Here is a 20,626-nt window from a genome sequence, read left to right on the forward strand (position 1 = left end):
CTTCACCCGATAGCCATTTGGGCCCCTCTCCAAGGCTCTTTGCAAAAACTGTTCCTCCTGCAGTGAAGTTCCTTTCACGGCTGTGTTAATCGCGTTCTGGGCCTCCTGACCTAGGGGCAGGAGTAGGCCACTCGGCCCTTCGAGCTTACTTCCCCATTCAATAAGATCATGGCTGATCTGAGTGTATCTCCTCAACCCCACATTCCTGCCCACCCCCCCGATAAACTTTCACCCCCCCACCAACCCCGGCCGCCACCACCCTTGCTTCTCAAGAATCTGTCTAGCTCCACTTTAAAAATACCTCACCGCCTTTTGAGGAAGAGAGTTGCAAAGGCTCACTACACTCTGAGAGACAAAAAACTCCCCTCATCTGCCTTAAATGGGCGGCCTGTTATTTTATAAGCAATGACTCCTCGCTCGAGATGACTTTGAACACCTCGATTTAATCTCCCCTCAACCTTCTCTCTTTAAAAATTCATTCGTGGGATGTGGGCGTCGCTGGCTGGGCCCAGCATTTATTGCCCATCCCTAGTTGCCCCTTGAGAAGGTGGTGGTGAGCTGCTACCTTCTTGAGCCGCTGTAGTCCCATGTGGTGTAGGTACACCCACCGTGCTGTTAGGGAGGGAGTTCCAGGATTTTGACCCAGCGACAGTGAAGGGATGGGGATATATTTCCAAGTCAAGATGGTGAGTGGCTTGGGGGGGAACTTCCAGGTGGTGGTGTTTGCATCTATCTGCTGCCCTTGTCCTTCTAGGTGGGAGAGGTTGTGGGTTTGGGCGGCGCTGTCTTAAGGGGAGCCTTGGGGAGTTGCTGCAGTGCATCTTGTAGATGGTACACACACTGCTGCTACTGTGCGTCGGTGGTGGAGGGAGTGAATGTTTGTGGATGGGGTGCCGATCGAGCGGGGGCTGCTTTGTCCCGGATGGTGTGGAGCTTCTTGAGTTTTTGTGGGAGCCGCGCTCACCCAGGGCAAGCGGAACAATCCTGACCTCTCCAGCGTCTCCGCGGAGCTGAAGCCCCTCATTCCTCTCGGTGTCACCCCGGCAAATCCCCTCGTGCTGGTGACTCATTGGTTTCTGCTCTTCGATGCCTAGGACCCATGGCGACGCCGGGACCCTCGCCCCAGGCGGAGGGCGATGCGCCGGAAGCTGGGGGCGCCAGGTACCACCAGCAGCTGGACCCGACCCAGCTGCAGGCCATCATGCCCACCCTCAACCTCGACATGGCCCGGTTCGTGGAGGAGATCGACGGGGACAACCAGGCCGTCTGCCGGCAGCTGGCGGGGGGCTTCAACCCCACGATGCGGAGCGAGCTGAGGAGGCTGAGGACCTTCCAGGGCTGCGACCCCTTTTCCAGCTGGAGCCCCGAGGAGATGGCGAGTCAGGGTCTCTACTACACGGGGCTGAAGTGGTGCGTCCAGTGTTTCTGCTGCGGGGGGGCTTTCTGCAGCACGAGCGTCTCCCGGTCGCCCGGCTCGGACCACCGCAGGCTGGAACCCGGCTGCGGCTTCGTCAGGGGGCTGGACGTCGGCGACATCCCCAAGTACGCCGTGCGGGTCCGGCCGCCCCAGGACACCCCTCCCGGCCAGCGGGAGCAGCTGAGGGAGGCGGGGGCCAGGCTGGAGACCTTTGAAGGCTGGCCCTTCTACATCAAGGCCGATCCCGGCCCGTTGGCGGCCGCGGGCTTCTTCTACACGGGTAAGGTCCAGAGAGTAACCGCCCCAGGGTTCGAGCATCGCTGGCAAGGCCGATGAGGTGCCATCTTGAATCCATTTTGGGGGGTGGGCCACTGGGGATGGGGCCTGGGTTGAGCCTCAGGAGCCACAGTTGGACGTTCCAATTGCCAAATGTATGAAATCGTGTTCGGGCCCAGCAGCGATACAGGCCATTCGGCCCACTTATCCATGCAGGCTCCCCTCGCCCTTCCCTTCCCCATCCCCGCCCCCTCAGCCACCCCCCACCCCCCACCCCCCCCCCACCCCACTCCTATTCCTTCCTCCCCCCACGCGTTGATGCAGCTTCCCCCCCCACCTTTCGAATGCATCCATAACCATTCACCCCGGCAACTCCCGCGTCCCCCTCCCCAACTCTCCAGGGCCCGGAACAGGCGAGTGACACAGAATCGCAGAGGGCAGGAGAGGCCCTTCGGCCCATCGAGTCCACACCGACACGTGAGAAACACCTGCCCTACCCACCCTAACCCCATTTAACCAGCACTTGGCCCCATCGCCTTGAACGTTTATGATATTGCCCAGTGCTCATCCAGGTACTTTTTAAAAGGATTTTTAAAGGAGCTTTTACTGCAATCCCAATTGTCGCCATTACTAACGTGAGCCTTTTGATTCCAAATTTGTTTTAGCCAAGTTTAAATGGTTATGCCAGGATTTGAACCCAAACCTTTTGGATTATTAGTCCACTTCCATAACTGCTATTCTCCTTGTTGGCGGGGAGGGGTTGGACATCTTTCAACCTCCTATTCCCAAACTTCCCAACAATGGGAGCCTTTCTCAGCCAGTGTCTGACGGAGACTCATCGATAGAGATTGGATGCGATGGTGAGTCAACAACTCCATTATCATTGTAGTGTGTAACTCTCCTGATAGTCGGAGTGCACTGGGTGATCCTTAGCCAGTTCGCATCCCGGGTTTCCTCTATCCCTGTGTTTCCGTGAAAGGGTAGCGGCTCCAACAGCGAATCCCTCTCTGCCCTTCCAACATATCCCAAACTCTCCTTCTTCCCAATTCCCAAATGTACAAAATGGTATGCAGCGCAGCCTCGAAACAGGCTATTCGGCCCAACTTACCCATGCTGGCTCCCCTCACCCACCCTTCCCCACCTCACCCCCTCGGCCCGCCCTTCTATCCCTTTCTCCCTCGTGTGTTTATCCAGCTTCCCCTTAAATGCGCCCATACCAATCACCCCAGCCACTCCCACGTCTATACCAATCACCCCAGCCACTCCCACGTCTATACCAATCACCCCAGCCACTCCCACGTCTATACCAATCACCCCAGCCACTCCCACGTCTACACCAATCACCCCAGCCACTCCCACGTCTACACCAATCACCCCAGCCACTCCCACGTCTACACCAATCACCCCAGCCACTCCCACGCCTATACCAATCACCCCAGCCACTCCCACGTCTATACCAATCACCCCAGCCACTCCCACGTCTATACCAATCACCCCAGCCACTCCCACGTCTATACCAATCACCCCAGCCACTCCCACGTCTACACCAATCACCCCAGCCACTCCCACGCCTATACCAATCACCCCAGCCACTCCCACGCCTATACCAATCACCCCAGCCACTCCCATGCCTATACCAATCACCCCAGCCACTCCCACGCCTATACCAATCACCCCAGCCACTCCCACGTCTATACCAATCACCCCAGCCACTCCCACGTCCTCCCCACTCTTTGGAGTTTCTCCTGATTTCCCGATTGGCCTGACATCGATGGCCTCCAACTCTGCCTTTTCCCCCACATCCTCTCCGTATCCACTCGATCGAAACCTTCCCTCATTTTAACGACGTCTATTAGGTCAACCCTCAGTCTTATTTCTCACCAGAGAAAAGAGACCCAGTCTGTTCATCGTTAATGGGCAGGTATGACCTCTTAGTTCTGGCAACATCTTTGTAAGTCTGTTTCTGTACTCTACAGCGTTTCTATAATATGGTGGGCAAGGTGCTTGAGATACTCAAACACGATCCCCAGTTTGAATAAGACACTCCTGACAATGACGGCTATTATCTGACTGTGGTTGGCCTGATGCAGTTGAGATTAAGCCCCCGCCAAACCATCACATTGGGAGATTTCCTCTTGAAATGGTGGTTTTTTAGGGGTCACCGCGTTGCGTTCCACTAGGCCCCTCGTTTCAGGGGACAACCCAGTGTCAAAGAGAGGTGACCATCGCCAACCAGACTGAGCTGGACTGTGTAACTGTGATTTCACATCAAGCCATGATCATCCCCCACTCATCCAACAGGGGTCAAGGACCAAGTCCAGTGCTTTTCCTGTCATGGGAGCTTAATGCACTGGGAAGAAGATGATGATCCATGGAAGGAGCATTCCAAATGGTTTCCAGAGTAAGTTGACTTTTTTCCTCTCGGTGTGTCCGTGTTATCCAGGGTGGTGGGGAAAGTTCCAGAATGGTCCATTCACCGGGGGCAAGGTGTCAGCCCAATGAACAGCGGGCCTTGGTCAGTCTACAGAGAGACTATGGGTACATTCTGCAGGAACTCTCTGCCCTGCACTCAAATCAACCCAGAACCAGGACAGTGGGGAGCAACGGTTCAGTAAAACCAGGGACGAGAGCGCTATTTGTTCCCTGAACACGGGAGTGTGAGTGTGTGTGTTCCCTGAACACGGGAGTGTGAGTGTGTGTGTTCCCTGAACTCAGGAGTGTGAGTGTGTGTGTTCCCTGAACACGGGAGTGTGAGTGTGTGTGTTCCCTGAATCGGGAGTGTGAGTGTGTGTGTTCCCTGAATCGGGAGTGTGAGTGTGTGTGTTCCCTGAACACGGGAGTGTGAGTGTGTGTGTTCCCTGAATCGATAGTGTGAGTGTGTGTGTTCCCTGAACTCGGGAGTGTGAGTGTGTGTGTTCCCTGAATTGGGAGTGTGAGTGTATGTGTTCCCTGAATCGGGAGTGTGAGTGTATGTGTTCCCTGAATCGGGAGTGCGAGTGTGTGTGTTCCCTGAACACGGGAGTGTGAGTGTGTGTGTTCCCTGAATCGGGAGTGTGAGTGTATGTGTTCCCTGAATCGGGAGTGTGAGAGTGTGTGTTCCCTGAACTCGGGAGTGTGAGTGTGTGTGTTCCCTGAATCGGGAGTGTGAGTGTGTGTGTTCTTGAATCGGGAGTGTAAGTGGGAGTGTGTGTGTTCCCTGAATCGGGAGTGTGAGTGTGTGTGTTCCCTGAACGCAGGAGTGTGAGTGTGTGTGTTCCCTGAATCGGGAGCGTGAGTGTGTGTGTTCCCTGAACACGGGAGTGTGATTGTGTGTGTTCCCTGAATCGGGAGTGTGAGTGTGTGTGTTCCCTGAACTCGGGAGTGTGAGTGTGTGTGTTCCCTGAATTGGGAGTGTGAGTGTATGTGTTCCCTGAATCGGGAGTGTGAGTGTATGTGTTCCCTGAATCGGGAGTGCGAGTGTGTGTGTTCCCTGAACACGGGAGTGTGAGTGTGTGTGTTCCCTGAATCGGGAGTGTGAGTGTATGTGTTCCCTGAATCGGGAGTGTGAGAGTGTGTGTTCCCTGAACTCGGGAGTGTGAGTGTGTGTGTTCCCTGAATCGGGAGTGTGAGTGTGTGTGTTCTTGAATCGGGAGTGTAAGTGGGAGTGTGTGTGTTCCCTGAATCGGGAGTGTGAGTGTGTGTGTTCCCTGAATCGGGAGTGTGAGTGTGTGTGTTCCCTGAATCGGGAGTGTGAGTGTGTGTGTTCCCTGAACACAGGAGTGTGAGTGTGTGTGTTCCCTGAATCGGGAGTGTGAGTGTGTGTGTTCCCTGAACAGAGGAGTGTGATTGTGTGTGTTCCCTGAACACGGGAGTGAGAGTTTGTGTGTTCCCTGAATCGGGAGTGTGAGTGTGTGTGTTCCCTGAACACGGGAGTGTGAGTGCGTGTGTTCCCTGAATCGGGAGTGTGAGTGTGTGTGTTCCCTGAATCGGCAGTGTGAGTGTCTGTGTTCCCTGAATCGGGAGCATGAGTGTGTGTTCCCTGAATCGGGAGTGTGAGTGTGTGTGTTCCCTGAATCGGGAGTGAAAGTGGGAGTTTGTGTGTTCCCTGAATCGGGAGTGAGAGTGTGTGTGTTCCCTGAATCGGGAGTGTGAGTATGTTTGTTCCCTGATCACGGGAGTGTGAGTGTGTGTGTTCACTGAATGGGGAGTGTGAGTGTGTGTGTTCCCTTAATCGGGAGTGTGAGTGTGTGTGTTCCCTGAACACGGGAGTGTGAGTGTGTGTGTTCCCTGAATCGGGAGTGTGAGTGTGTGTGTTTCCTGAACACGGGAGTGTGAGTGTGTGTGTTCCCTGAATCGGGAGTGTGAGTGTGTGTGTTCCCTGAACACAGGAGTGTGAGTGTGTGTGATCCCTGAACACGGGTGTGTGAGTGTGTGTGTTCCCTGAACACGGGAGTGTGAGTGTGTGTGTTCCCTGAACGCAGGAGTGTGAGTGTGTGTGTTCCCTGAATCGGGAGCGTGAGTGTGTGTGTTCCCTGAACACGGGAGTGTGATTGTGTGTGTTCCCTGAATCGGGAGTGTGAGTGTGTGTGTTCCCTGAACTCGGGAATGTGAGTGTGTGTGTTCCCTGAATCGGGAGTATGAGTGTATGTGTTCCCTGAACTCGGGAGTGTGAGTGTGTGTGTTCCCTGAATCGGGAGTGTGAGTGTATGTGTTCCCTGAATCGGGAGTGTGAGTGTGTGTGTTCCCTGAACACGGGAGTGTGAGTGTGTGTGTTCCCTGAATCGGGAGTGTGAGTGAATGTGTACCCTGAATCGGGAGTGTGAGAGTGTGTGTTCCCTGAATCGGGCGTGTGAGTGTGTGTGTTCCCTGAATCGGGAGTGTGAGTGTGTGTGTTCTTGAATCGGGAGTGTAAGTGGGAGTGTGTGTATTCCCTGAATCGGGAGTGTGAGTGTGTGTTCCCTGAATCGGGAGTGTGAGTGTGTGTGTTCCCTGAATCGGGAGTGTGAGTGTGTGTGTTCCCTGAACACAGGAGTGTGAGTGTGTGTGTTCCCTGAATCGGGAGTGTGAGTGTGTGTGTTCCCTGAACAGAGGAGTGTGATTGTGTGTGTTCCCTGAACACGGGAGTGAGAGTTTGTGTGTTCCCTGAATCGGGAGTGTGAGTGTGTGTGTTCCCTGAACACGGGAGTGTGAGTGCGTATGTTCCCTGAATCGGAAGTGTGAGTGTGTGTGTTCCCTGAACACGGGAGTGTGAGTGTGTGTGTTGCCTGAATCGGGAGTGTGAGTGTGTGTGTTCCCTCAACACGGGAGTGTGAGTGTGTGTGTTCCCTGAATCGGGAGTGTGAGTGAGTGTGTTCCCTGAATTGTGAGTGTGAGTGTGTGTGTTCCCTGAACATGGGAGTGTGAGTGTGTGTGTTCCCTGAATCGGTAGAGTGAGTGTGTGTGTTCCCTGAATCGGGAGCATGAGTGTGTGTTCCCTGAATCGGGAGTGTGAGTGTGTGTTCCCTGAATCGGGAGTGAAAGTGGGAGTGTGTGTGTACCCTGAATCGGGAGTGAGAGTGTGTGTGTTCCCTGAATCGGGAGTGTGACTTTGTTTGTTCCCTGATCACGGGAGTGTGAGTGTGTGTGTTCACTGAATCGGGAGTGTGAGTGTGTGTGTTCCCTTAATCGGGAGTGTGAGTGTGTGTGTTCCCTTAACACGGGAGTGTGAGTGTGTGTGTTCCCTGAATCGGGAGTGTGAGTTGTGTGTTCTTGAATCGGGAGTGCAAGTGGGAGTGTGTGTGTTCCCTGAATCGGGAGTGAGAGTGTGTGTGTTCCCTGAATCGGGAGTGTGAGTGTGTGTGTTCCCTGAATCGGGAGTGTGAGTGTGTGTGTTCCCTGAACAGAGGAGTGTGATTGTGTGTGTTCCCTGAACACGGGAGTGAGAGTTTGTGTGTTCCCTGAATCGGGAGTGTGAGTGTGTGTGTTCCCTGAACACGGGAGTGTGAGTGCGTGTGTTCCCTGAATCGGGAGTGTGAGTGTGTGTGTTCCCTGAACACGGGAGTGTGAGTGTGTGTGTTTCCTGAATCGGGAGTGTGAGTGTGTGTGTTCCCTCAACACGGGAGTGTGAGTGTGTGTGTTCCCTGAATCGGGAGTGTGAGTGCGTGTGTTCCCTCAAAACGGTAGTGTGAGTGTGTGTGTTCCCTGAATCGGGAGTGTGAGTGAGTGTGTTCACTGAATTGTGAGTGTGAGTGTGTGTGTTCCCTGAACATGGGAGTGTGAGTGTGTGTGTTCCCTGAATCGGGAGTGTGAGTGTGTGTGTTCCCTTAACACGGGAGTGTGAGTGTGTGTGTTCTCTGAACACGGCAGTGAGTGTGTCTGTTCCCTGAACACGGGAGTGTGAGTGTGTGTGTTCCCTGAACACGGGAGTGTGAGTGTGTGTTCCCTGAATTGGGAGTGTGAGTGTGTGTGTTCCCTGAACACGAGAGGGTGAGTGTGTGTGTTCCCTGAATCGGGAGTGTGTGTGTGTGTTCCCTGAACACGGGAGTGTGAGTGTGTTCGCTGAATCGGGAGTGTGAGTGTGTGTGTTCCCTGAACACGGGAGTGTGAGTGTGTGTTCCCTGAACACGGGAGTGTGAGTGTGTGTGTTCCCTGAACACGAGAGGGTGAGTGTGTGTGTTCCCTGAATCGGGAGTGTGTGTGTGTGTTCCCTGAACACGGGAGTGTGAGTGTGTGTTCGCTGAATCGGGAGTGTGTGTGTGTTCCATGAATCGGGAGTGTGAGAGTTTGTGTTCCCTGAACACAGGAGTGTGAGTGTGTGTGTTCCCTGAACACGGGAGTGTGAGTGTTTGTGTTCCCAGAACACGGGAGTGTCAGTGTGTGTGTTCCCTGAACACGGGAGTGTGTGTATTTCCCTGAAAACGGGAGTGTGAGTGTTTGTGTTCCCTGCACACGGGAGTGTGAGTGTGTGTGTTTCCTGAATCGGGAGTGTGTATGTGTGTGTTCCCTGAACACGGGAGTGTGAGTGTGTGTGTTCCCTGAATCGGGAGTGTGAGTGTGTGTGTTCCCTGAATCGGGAGAGTGTGTCTGTGTGTTCACTGACCACAGGAGTGTGAGTGTGTGTGTTCCCTGAACCCGGGAGTGTATGTGTGTGTGTTCCCTGAATCGGGAGCGTGAGTGTGTGTTCCCAGAACACGGGAGTGTGAGTGTGTGTGTTCCCTGAACACAGGAGTGTGAGTGTGTGTGTTCCCTGAACACGGGAGTGTGAGTGTGTGTGTTCCCTGAACACGGGAGTGTGTGTGTGTGTGTTCCCTGAACACGGGAGTGTGAGTGTTTGTGTTCCCTGAATCGGGAGTGTGAGTGTGTGTTCCCTGAACACGGGAGTGTGAGTGTGTGTGTTCCCTGAACACGGGAGTGTGAGTGTGTGTGTTCCCTGAATCGGGAGTGTGTGTGTGTTCCCTGGACACGGGAGTGTGAGTGTTTGTGTTCCCTGAATCGGGAGTGTGAGTGTGTGTGTTCCCTGAACACGGGAGTGTGAGTGTGTGTGTTCCATGAATCGGGAGTGTGTGTGTGTGTGTTCCCTGAACACGGGAGTGTGAGTGTGTGTGTTCCCTGAATAGGAGTTTGTGTGTTCCCTGAACACGGGAGTGTGTGTGTGTGTTCCCTTAACACGGGAGTGTGAGTGTGAGTGTTCTCTGAACACGGCAGTGAGTGTGTCTGTTCCCTGAACACGGGAGTGTGAGTGTGTGTGTTCCCTGAACACGGGAGTGTGAGTGTGTGTTCCCTGAATTGGGAGTGTGAGTGTGTGTGTTCCCTGAACACGAGAGGGTGAGTGTGTGTGTTCCCTGAATCGGGAGTGTGTGTGTGTGTTCCCTGAACACGGGAGTGTGAGTGTGTGTTCGCTGAATCGGGAGTGTGAGTGTGTGTGTTCCCTGAACACGGGAGTGTGAGTGTGTGTTCCCTGAACACGGGAGTGTGAGTGTGTGTGTTCCCTGAACACGAGAGGGTGAGTGTGTGTGTTCCCTGAATCGGGAGTGTGTGTGTGTGTTCCCTGAACACGGGAGTGTGAGTGTGTGTTCGCTGAATCGGGAGTGTGTGTGTGTGTTCCATGAATCGGGAGTGTGAGAGTTTGTGTTCCCTGAACACAGGAGTGTGAGTGTGTGTGTTCCCTGAACACGGGAGTGTGAGTGTTTGTGTTCCCAGAACACGGGAGTGTCAGTGTGTGTGTTCCCTGAACACGGGAGTGTGTGTATTTCCCTGAAAACGGGAGTGTGAGTGTTTGTGTTCCCTGCACACGGGAGTGTGAGTGTGTGTGTTTCCTGAATCGGGAGTGTGTATGTGTGTGTTCCCTGAACACGGGAGTGTGAGTGTGTGTGTTCCCTGAATCGGGAGTGTGAGTGTGTGTGTTCCCTGAATCGGGAGTGTGTGTGTGTTCACTGACCACAGGAGTGTGAGTGTGTGTGTTCCCTGAACCCGGGAGTGTATGTGTGTGTGTTCCCTGAATCGGGAGCGTGAGTGTGTGTTCCCAGAACACGGGAGTGTGAGTGTGTGTGTTCCCTGAACACAGGAGTGTGAGTGTGTGTGTTCCCTGAACACGGGAGTGTGAGTGTGTGTGTTCCCTGAACACGGGAGTGTGTGTGTGTGTGTTCCCTGAACACGGGAGTGTGAGTGTTTGTGTTCCCTGAATCGGGAGTGTGAGTGTGTGTTCCCTGAACACGGGAGTGTGAGTGTGTGTGTTCCCTGAACACGGGAGTGTGAGTGTGTGTGTTCCCTGAATCGGGAGTGTGTGTGTGTTCCCTGGACACGGGAGTGTGAGTGTTTGTGTTCCCTGAATCGGGAGTGTGAGTGTGTGTGTTCCCTGAACACGGGAGTGTGAGTGTGTGTGTTCCATGAATCGGGAGTGTGTGTGTGTGTGTTCCCTGAACACGGGAGTGTGAGTGTGTGTGTTCCCTGAATAGGAGTTTGTGTGTTCCCTGAACACGGGAGTGTGTGTGTGTGTTCCCTTAACACGGGAGTGTGAGTGTGAGTGTTCTCTGAACACGGGAGTGAGTGTGTCTGTTCCCTGAATACGGGAGTGTGAGTGTGTGTGTTCCCTGAACACGGGAGTGTGAGTGTGTGTTCCCTGAATTGGGAGTGTGAGTGTGTGTGTTCCCTGAACACGGGAGTGAGTGTGTGTTCCCTGAACACGGGAGTGTGAGTGTGTGTGTTCCCTGAACACGAGAGGGTGAGTGTGTGTGTTCCCTGAATCGGGAGTGTGTGTGTGTGTGTTCCCTGAACACGGGAGTGTGAGTGTGTGTTCGCTGAATCGGGAGTGTGAGTGTGTGTGTTCGATGAATCGGGAGTGTGAGAGTTTGTGTTCCCTGAACACAGGAGTGTGAGTGTGTGTGTTCCCTGAACACGGGAGTGTGAGTGTTTGTGTTCCCAGAACACGGGAGTGTCAGTGTGTGTGTTCCCTGAACACGGGAATGTGTGTATTTCCCTGAAAACGGGAGTGTGAGTGTTTGTGTTCCCTGCACACGGGAGTGTGAGTGTGTGTGTTTCCTGAATCGGGAGTGTGTATGTGTGTGTTCCCTGAACACGGGAGTGTGAGTGTGTGTGTTCCCTGAATCGGGAGTGTGAGTGTGTGTGTTCCCTGAATCGGGAGTGTGTGTGTGTGTTCACTGACCACAGGAGTGTGAGTGTGTGTGTTCCCTGAACCCGGGAGTGTATGTGTGTGTGTTCCCTGAATCGGGAGCGTGAGTGTGTGTTCCCAGAACACGGGAGTGTGAGTGTGTGTGTTCCCTGAACACAGGAGTGTGAGTGTGTGTGTTCCCTGAACACGGGAGTGTGAGTGTGTGTGTTCCCTGAACACGGGAGTGTGTGTGTGTGTGTTCCCTGAACACGGGAGTGTGAGTGTTTGTGTTCCCTGAATCGGGAGTGTGAGTGTGTGTTCCCTGAACACGGGAGTGTGAGTGTGTGTGTTCCCTGAACACGGGAGTGTGAGTGTGTGTGTTCCATGAATCGGGAGTGTGTGTGTGTGTGTTCCCTGAACACGGGAGTGTGAGTGTGTGTGTTCCCTGAACACGGGAGTGTGAGCGTGTGTGTTCCCTGAACACGGGAGTGTGAGTGTGTGTTCCCTGAATCGGCAGTGTGAGTGTGTGTGTTCCCTGAATCGGCAGTGTGAGTGTCTGTGTTCCCTGAATCGGGAGTGTGAGTATGTTTGTTCCCTGATCACGGGAGTGTGAGTGTGTGTTCACTGAATCGGGAGTGTGAGTGTGTGTGTTCCCTTAATCGGGAGTGTGAGTGTGTGTGTTCCCTGAACACGGGAGTGTGAGTGTGTGTTCCCTGAATCGGGAGTGTGAGTGTGTGTGTTCCCTGAACACGGGAGTGTGAGTGTGTGTGTTCCCTGAATCGGGAGTGAAAGTGGGAGTTTGTGTGTCCCCTGAATCGGGAGTGAGAGTGTGTGTGTTCCCTGAATCGGGAGTGTGAGTATGTTTGTTCCCTGATCACGGGAGTGTGAGTGTGTGTTCACTGAATCGGGAGTGTGAGTGTGTGTGTTCCCTTAATCGGGAGTGTGAGTGTGTGTGTTCCCTGAACACGGGAGTGTGAGTGTGTGTTCCCTGAATCGGGAGTGTGAGTGTGTGTGTTCCCTGAACACGGGAGTGTGAGTGTGTGTTCCCTGAATCGGGAGTGTGAGTGTGTGTGTTCCCTGAACACAGGAGTGTGAGTGTGTGTGATCTCTGAACACGGGTGTGTGAGTGTGTGTGTTCCCTGAACACGGGAGTGTGAGTGTGTGTGTTCCCTGAACGCAGGAGTGTGAGTGTGTGTGTTCCCTGAATCGGGAGCGTGAGTGTGTGTGTTCCCTGAACACGGGAGTGTGATTGTGTGTGTTCCCTGAATCGGGAGTGTGAGTGTGTGTTCCCTGAACTCGGGAGTGTGAGTGTGTGTGTTCCCTGAATCGGGAGTATGAGTGTATGTGTTCCCTGAACTCGGGAGTGTGAGTGTGTGTGTTCCCTGAATCGGGAGTGTGAGTGTATGTGTTCCCTGAATCGGGAGTGTGAGTGTGTGTGTTCCCTGAATACGGGAGTGTGAGTGTGTGTGTTCCCTGAATCGGGAGTGTGAGTGAATGTGTACCCTGAATCGGGAGTGTGAGAGTGTGTGTTCCCTGAATCGGGCTTGTGAGTGTGTGTGTTCCCTGAATCGGGAGTGTGAGTGTGTGTGTTCTTGAATCGGGAGTGTAAGTGGGAGTGTGTTTGTTCCGTGAATCGGGCGTGTGAGTGTGTGTGTTCCCTGAATCGGGAGTGTGAGTGTGTGTGTTCCCTGAATCGGGAGTGTGAGTGTGTGTGTTCCCTGAACACAGGAGTGTGAGTGTGTGTTCCCTGAATCGGGAGTGTGAGTGTGTTTGTTCCCTGAACAGAGGAGTGTGATTGTGTGTGTTCCCTGAACACGGGAGTGAGAGTTTGTGTGTTCCCTGAATCGGGAGTGTGAGTGTGTGTGTTCCCTGAACACGGGAGTGTGAGTGCGTGTGTTCCCTGAATCGGGAGTGTGAGTGTGTGTGTTCCCTGAACACGGGAGTGTGAGTGTGTGTGTTGCCTGAATCGGGAGTGTGAGTGTGTGTGTTCCCTCAACACGGGAGTGTGAGTGTGTGTGTTCCCTGAATCGGGAGTGTGAGTGAGTGTGTTCCCTGAATTGTGAGTGTGAGTGTGTGTGTTCCCTGAACATGGGAGTGTGAGTGTGTGTGTTCCCTGAATCGGTAGAGTGAGTGTGTGTGTTCCCTGAATCGGGAGTGTGAGTGTGTGTGTTCCCTTAACACGGGAGTGTGAGTGTGTGTGTTCCCTGAACATGGGAGTGTGTGTGTGTGTTCCCTGAATCGGTAGTGTGAGTGTGTGTGTTCCCTGAATCGGGAGTGTGAGTGTGTGTTCCCTTAACACGGGAGTGTGAGTGTGTGTGTTTCCTGAATCGGGAGTGTGTATGTGTGTGTTCCCTGAACACGGGAGTGTGAGTGTGTGTGTTCCCTGAATCGGGAGTGTGAGTGTGTGTTCCCTGAATCGGGAGTGTGTGTGTGTTCACTGACCACAGGAGCGTGAGTGTGTGTTCCCAGAACACGGGAGTGTGAGTGTGTGTGTTCCCTGAACACAGGAGTGTGAGTGTGTGTTCCCTGAACACGGGAGTGTGAGTGTGTGTGTTCCCTGAACACGGGAGTGTGTGTGTGTTCCCTGAACACGGGAGTGTGAGTGTGTGTGTTCCCTGAACACGGGAGTGTGAGTGTGTGTGTTCCCTGAATCGGAAGTGTGAGTGTGTGTGTTCCCTGAACACGGGAGTGTGAGTGTGTGTGTTCCCTGAACACGGGAGTGTGAGTGTGTGTGTTCCCTGAATCGGGAGTGTGAGTGTGTGTGTTCCCTGAACGCAGGAGTGTGAGTGTGTGTGTTCCCTGAACACAGGAGTGTGAGTGTGTGTGATCCCTGAACACGGGAGTGTGAGTGTGTGTGTTCACTGAACACGGGAGTGTGAGTGTGTCTGTTCCCTGAACGCAGGACTGTGAGTGTGTGTGTTCCCTGAATCCGGAGCGTGAGTGTGTGTGTTCCCTGAACACGGGAGTGTGATTGTGTGTGTTCCCTGATTCGGGAGTGTGAGTGTGTGTGTTCCCTGAACTCGGGAGTGTGAGTGTGTGCGTTCCCTGAATTGGGAGTGTGAGTGTATGTGTTCCCTGAATCGGGAGTGTGAGTGTATGTGTTCCCTGAATCGGGAGTGCGAGTGTGTGTGTTCCCTGAACACGGGAGTGTGAGTGTGTGTGTTCCCTGAATCGGGAGTGTGAGTGTATGTGTTCCCTGAATCGGGAGTGTGAGAGTGTGTGTTCCCTGAATCGGGAGTGTGAGTGTGTGTTTTCCCTGAATCGGGAGTGTGAGTGTGTGTGTTCTTGAATCGGGAGTGTAAGTGGGAGTGTGTGTGTTCCCTGAATCGGGAGTGTGAGTGTGTGTGTTCCTTGAATCGGGAGTGTGAGTGTGTGTTCCCTGAATCGGGAGTGTGAGTGTGTGTGTTCCCTGAACACAGGAGTGTGAGTGTGTGTGTTCCCTGAATCGGGAGTGTGAGTGTGTGTGTTCCCTGAACAGAGGAGTGTGATTGTGTGTGTTCCCTGAACACGGGAGTGAGAGTTTGTGTGTTCCCTGAATCGGGAGTGTGAGTGTGTGTGTTCCCTGAACACGGGAGTGTAAGTGCGTGTGTTCCCGGAATCGGGAGTGTGAGTGTGTGTGTTCCCTCAACACGGGAGTGTGAGTGTGTGTGTTCCCTGAATCGGGAGTGTGAGTGTGTGTGTTCCCTCAACACGGGAGTGTGAGTGTGTGTGTTCCCTGAATCGGGAGTTTGAGTGTGTGTGTTCCCTCAACACGGGAGTGTGAGTGTGTGTGTTCCCTTAACACGGGAGTGTGAGTGTGTGTGTTCTCTGAACACGGGAGTGAGTGTGTCTGTTCCCTGAATACGGGAGTGTGAGTGTGTGTGTTCCCTGAACACGGGAGTGTGAGAGTGTGTGTTCCCTGAATCGGGAGTGTGAGTGTGTGTGTTCCCTTAACACGGGAGTGTGAGTGTGTGTGTTCTCTGAACACGGGAGTGAGTGTGTCTGTTCCCTGACTACGGGAGTGTGAGTGTGTGTGTTCCCTGAACACGGGAGTGTGAGAGTGTGTGTTCCCTGAATTGGGAGTGTGAGTGTGTGTGTTCCCTGAACACGGGAGTGAGTGTGTGTGTTCCCTGAATCGGGAGTGTGAGTGAGTGTGTTCACTGAATTGTGAGTGTGAGTGTGTGTGTTCCCTGAACATGGGAGTGTGAGTGTGTGTGTTCCCTGAATCGGTAGTGTGAGTGTGTGTTCCCTGAATCGGGAGTGTGAGTGTGTGTGTTCCCTTAACACGGGAGTGTGAGTGTGTGTGTTCTCTGAACACGGGAGTGAGTGTGTCTGTTCCCTGAATACGGGAGTGTGAGTGTGTGTGTTCCCTGAACACGGGAGTGTGAGAGTGTGTGTTCCCTGAATTGGGAGTGTGAGTGTGTGTGTTCCCTGAACACGGGAGTGATTGTGTGTGTTCCCTGAACACGGGAGTGTGAGTGTGTGTGTTCCCTGAACACGAGAGGGTGAGTGTGTGTGTTCCCTGAATCGGGAGTGTGTGTGTGTTCCCTGAACACGGGAGTGAGTGTGTGTTCGCTGAATCGGGAGTGTGAGTCTGTGTGTTCCATGAATCGGGAGTGTGAGAGTTTGTGTTCCCTGAACACAGGAGTGTGAGTGTGTGTGTTCCCTGAACACGGGAGTGTGAGTGTTTGTGTTCCCTGAACACGGGGGTGTGAGTGTGTGTGTTCCCTGTACACGGGAGTGTGTGTATTTACCTGAGCACGGGAGTGTGAGTGTTTGTGTTCCCTGCACACGGGAGTGTGAGTGTGTGTGTTTCCTTAATCGGGAGTGTGTATGTGTGTGTTCCCTGAACACGGGAGTGTGAGTGTGTGTGTTCCCTGAATCGGGAGTGTGAGTGTGTGTGTTCCCTGAATCGGGAGTGTGTGTGTGTTCAGTGACCACAGGAGTGTGAGTGTGTGTGTTCCCTGAACCCGGGAGTATGAGTGTGTGTGTTCCCTGAATCGGGAGCGTGAGTTTGTGTTCCCAGAACACGGGACTGTGAGTGTGTGTGTTCCCTGAACACAGGTGTGTGAGTGTGTGTGTTCCCTGAACACGGGAGTGTGAGTGTGTGTTCCCTGAACACGGGAGTGTGTGTGTGTGTGTTCCCTGAACACGAGAGTCTGAGTGTTTGTGTTCCCTGAATCGGGAGTGTGAGTGTGTGTGTTCCCTGAACACGGGAGTGTGAGTGTGTGTGTTCCCTGAACACGGGAGTGTGAGTGTGTGTGTTCCCTGAATCGGGAGTGTGTGTGTGTGTTCCCTGAACACGGGAGTCTGACTGTTTGTGTTCCCTGAATCGGGAGTGTGAGTGTGTGTGTTCCCTGAACACGGGAATGTGAGTGTGTGTGTTCCCTGAACACGGGAGTGTGAGTGTGTGTGTTCCCTGAATCGGGAGTGTGTGTGTGTGTTCCCTGGACACGGGAGTGTGAGTGTTTGTGTTCCCTGAATCGGGAGTGTGAGTGTGTTTGTTCCCTGAACACGGGAGTGTGAGTGTGTGTGTTCCATGAATCGGGAGTGTGTGTGTGTGTGTTCCCTGAACACGGGAGTGTGAGTGTGTGTGTTCCCTGAACACGGGAGTGTGAGCGTGTGTGTTCCCTGAACACGGGAGTGTGAGTGTGTGTGTTCCCTGAATCGGCAGTGTGAGTGTGTGTGTTCCCTGAATCGGGAGTGTGAGTGTGTGTGTTCCCTGAATGGGGAGCATGAGTGTGTGTTCCATGAATCGGGAGTGTGAGTGTGTGTGTTCCCTGAATCGGGAGTGAAAGTGGGAGTGTGTGTGTTCACTGAATCGGGAGTGAGAGTGTGTGTGTTCCCTGAATCGGGAGTGTGAGTATGTTTGTTCCCTGATCACGGGAGTGTGAGTGTGTGTGTTCACTGAATCGGGAGTGTGAGTGTGTGTGTTCCCTTAATCGGGAGTGTGAGTGTGTGTTCCCTGAACACGGGAGTGTGAGTGTGTGTGTTCCCTGAATCGGGAGTGTGAGTGTGTGTGTTCTTGAATCGGGAGTGTAAGTGGGAGTGTGTGTGTTCCCTGAATCGGGAGTGTGAGTGTGTGTGTTCCCTGAATCGGGAGTGTGAGTGTGTGTGTTCCCTGAATCGGGAGTGTGAGTGTGTGTGTTCCCTGAACACAGGAGTGTGAGTGTGTGTGTTCCCTGAATCGGGAGTGTGAGTGTGTGTGTTCCCTGAACAGAGGAGTGTGATTGTGTGTGTACCCTGAACACGGGAGTGAGAGTTTGTGTGTTCCCTGAATCGGTAGTGTGAGTGTGTGTGTTCCCTGAACACGGGAGTGTGAGTGCGTGTGTTCCCTGAATCGGGAGTGTGAGTGTGTTTGTTCCCTGAATACGGGAGTGTGAGTGTGTGTGTTCCCTGAATCGGGAGTGTGAGTGTGTGTGTTCCCTCAACACGGGAGTGTGAGTGTGTGTTCCCTGAATCAGGAGTGTGAGTGCGTGTGTTCCCTCAACACGGGAGTGTGAGTGTGTGTGTTCCCTGAATCGGGAGTGTGAGTGAGTGTGTTCACTGAATTGTGAGTGTGAGTGTGTGTTCCCTGAACATGGGAGTGTGAGTGTGTGTGTTCCCTGAATCGGTAGTGTGAGTGTGTGTGTTCCCTGAATCGGGAGTGTGAGTGTGTGTGTTCCCTTAACACGGGAGTGTGAGTGTGTGTGTTCTCTGAACACGGGAGTGAGTGTGTCTGTTCCCTGAACACGGGAGTGTTAGTGTGTGTGTTCCCTGAACACTGGAGTGTGAGTGTGTGTGTTCCCTGAATCGGGAGAGTGTGTGTGTGTGTTCCCTGGACACGGGGTTGTGAGTGTTTGTGTTCCCTGAATCGGGAGTGTGAGTGTGTGTGTTCCCTGAACACGGGAGTGTGAGTGTGTGTGTTCCATGAATCGGGAGTGTGTGTGTGTTCCCTGAACACGGGAGTGTGAGTGTGTGTGTTCCATGAACACGGGAGTGTGAGCGTGTGTGTTCCCTGAACACGGGAGTGTGAGTGTGTGTGTTCCCTGAATCGGCAGTGTGAGTGTGTGTGTTCCCTGAATCGGCAGTGTGAGTGTCTGTGTTCCCTGAATCGGGAGCATGAGCGTGTGTTCCCTGAGTCGGGAGCGTGAGTGTGTGTGTTCCCTGAATCGGGAGTGAAAGTGGGAGTTTGTGTGTTCCCTGAATCGGGAGTGAGAGTGTGTGTGTTCCCTGAATCGGGAGTGTGAGTATGTTTGTTCCCTGATCACGGGAGTGTGAGTGTGTGTTCACTGAATCGGGAGTGTGAGTGTGTGTGTTCCCTTAATCGGGAGTGTGAGTGTGTGTGTTCCCTGAACACGGGAGTGTGAGTGTGTGTGTTACCTGAATCGGGAGTGTGAGTGTTTGTGTTCCCTGAACACGGGAGTGTGAGTGTGTGTTCCCTGAATCGGGAGTGTGAGTGTGTGTGTTCCCTGAACACAGGAGTGTGAGTGTGTGAGATCCCTGAAAACGTGTGTGTGAGTGTGTGTGTTCCCTGAACACGGGAGTGTGAGTGTGTGTGTTCCCTGAACGCAGGAGTGTGAGTGTGTGTGATCCCTGAATCGGGAGCGTGAGTGTGTGTGTTCCCTGAACACGGGAGTGTGATTGTGTGTGTTCCCTGAATCGGGAGTGTGAGTGTGTGTGTTCCCTGAACTCGGGAGTGTGAGTGTGTGTGTTCCCTGAATCGGGAGTATGAGTGTATGTGTTCCCTGAACTCGGGAGTGTGAGTGTGTGTTCCCTGAATCGGGAGTGTGAGTGTGTGTGTTCCCTGAATCGGGAGTGTGAGTGTGTGTGTTCCCTGAACACAGGAGTGTGAGTGTGTGTGTTCCCTGAATCGGGAGTGTGAGTGAATGTGTACCCTGAATCGGGAGTGCGAGAGTGTGTGTTCCCTGAATCGGGCGTGTGAGTGTGTGTGTTCCCTGAACACAGGAGTGTGAGTGTGTGTGTTCCCTGAACAGAGGAGTGTGATTGTGTGTGTTCCCTGAACACGGGAGTGAGAGTTTGTGTGTTCCCTGAATCGGGAGTGTGAGTGTGTGTGTTCTTGAATCGGGAGTGTAAGTGGGAGTGTGTGTGTTCCCTGAATCGGGAGTGTGAGTGTGTGTGTTCCCTGAATCGGGAGTGTGAGTGTGTGTTCCCTGAATCGGGAGTGTGAGTGTGTGTGTTCCCTCAACACAGGAGTGTGAGTGTGTGTGTTCCCTGAATCGGGAGTGTGAGTGTGTGTGTTCCCTGAACAGAGGAGTGTGATTGTGTGTGTTCCCTGAACACGGGAGTGAGAGTTTGTGTGTTCCCTGAATCGGGAGTGTGAGTGTGTGTGTTCCCTGAACACGGCAGTGTGAGTGCGTGTGTTCCCTGAATCGGGAGTGTGAGTGAGTGTGTTCCCTGAACACGGGAGTGTGAGTCTGTGTGTTGCCTGAATCGGGAGTGTGAGTGTGTGTGTTCCCTCAACACGGGAGTGTGAGTGTGTGTGTTCCCTGATCGGGAGTGTGAGTGAGTGTGTTCCCTGAATTGTGAGTGTGAGTGTGTGTTCCCTGAACATGGGAGTGTGAGTGTGTTTGTTCCCTGAATCGGTAGAGTGAGTGTGTGTGTTCCCTGAATCGGGAGTGTGAGTGTGTGTTCCCTTAACACGGGAGTGTGAGTGTGCGTGTTCCCTGAACATGGGAGTGTGAGTGTGTGTGTTCCCTGAATCGGTAGTGTGAGTGTGTGTGTTCCCTGAATCGGGAGTGTGAGTGTGTGTGTTCCCTTAACACAGGAGTGTGAGTGTGTGTGTTTCCTGAATCGGGAGTGTGTATGTGTGTGTTCCCTGAACACGGGAGTGTGAGTGTGTGTGTTCCCTGAATCGGGAGTGTGAGTGTGTGTGTTCCCTGAATCGGGAGTTTGTGTGTGTTCACTGACCACAGGAGCGTGAGTGTGTGTTCCCAGAACACGGGAGTGTGAGTGTGTGTGTTCCCTGAACACGGGAGTGTGAGTGTGTGTGTTCCCTGAACACGGGAGTGTGAGTGTGTGTGTTCCCTGAACACGGGAGTGTGTGTGTTCCCTGAACACGGGAGTGTGAGTGTTTGTGTTCCCTGAATCGGGAGTGTGAGTGTGTGTTCCCTGAACACGGGAGTGTGAGTGTGTGTGTTCCCTGAACACGGGAGTGTGAGTGTGTGTGTTCCCTGAATCGGGAGTGTGAGTGTGTGTGTTCCCTGAATCGGGAGTGTGAGTGTGTGTTCCCTGAATCGGGAGTGTGAGTGTGTGTGTTCCCTGAATCGGGAGTGTGAGTGTGTGTGTTCCCTGAATCGGGAGTGTGAGTGTGTGTGTTCCCTGAATCGGGAGTGTGAGTGTGTGTGTTCCCTGAATAGGAGTTTGTGTGTTCCCTGAACACGGGAGTG

The 20,626-nt window shown here is 53.4% G+C and overlaps 1 protein-coding gene across 1 annotated transcript in view; it reads left to right on the top strand.

The window, feature by feature from the left end:
• Positions 1 to 1,099: 1,099 nt before the first annotated feature.
• LOC144674654 (baculoviral IAP repeat-containing protein 1-like) overlaps positions 1,100 to 20,626 on the top strand; it is a gene marked incomplete at its 3' end in the record, with an annotated part of 92,352 nt that continues 72,825 nt past the window's right edge. The window contains exons 1-2 of the mRNA XM_078535908.1: positions 1,100 to 1,697; positions 3,995 to 4,094. Coding sequence (XP_078392034.1) covers positions 1,100 to 1,697; positions 3,995 to 4,094 — 698 coding nt within the window. The remainder of the gene's footprint in view (positions 1,698 to 3,994; positions 4,095 to 20,626) is intronic.

Source organism: Cetorhinus maximus, unplaced genomic scaffold (assembly GCF_964194155.1).
Source record: "Cetorhinus maximus unplaced genomic scaffold, sCetMax3.hap1.1 HAP1_SCAFFOLD_744, whole genome shotgun sequence".
NCBI classification, from domain to species: Eukaryota; Metazoa; Chordata; class Chondrichthyes; order Lamniformes; family Cetorhinidae; genus Cetorhinus; species Cetorhinus maximus.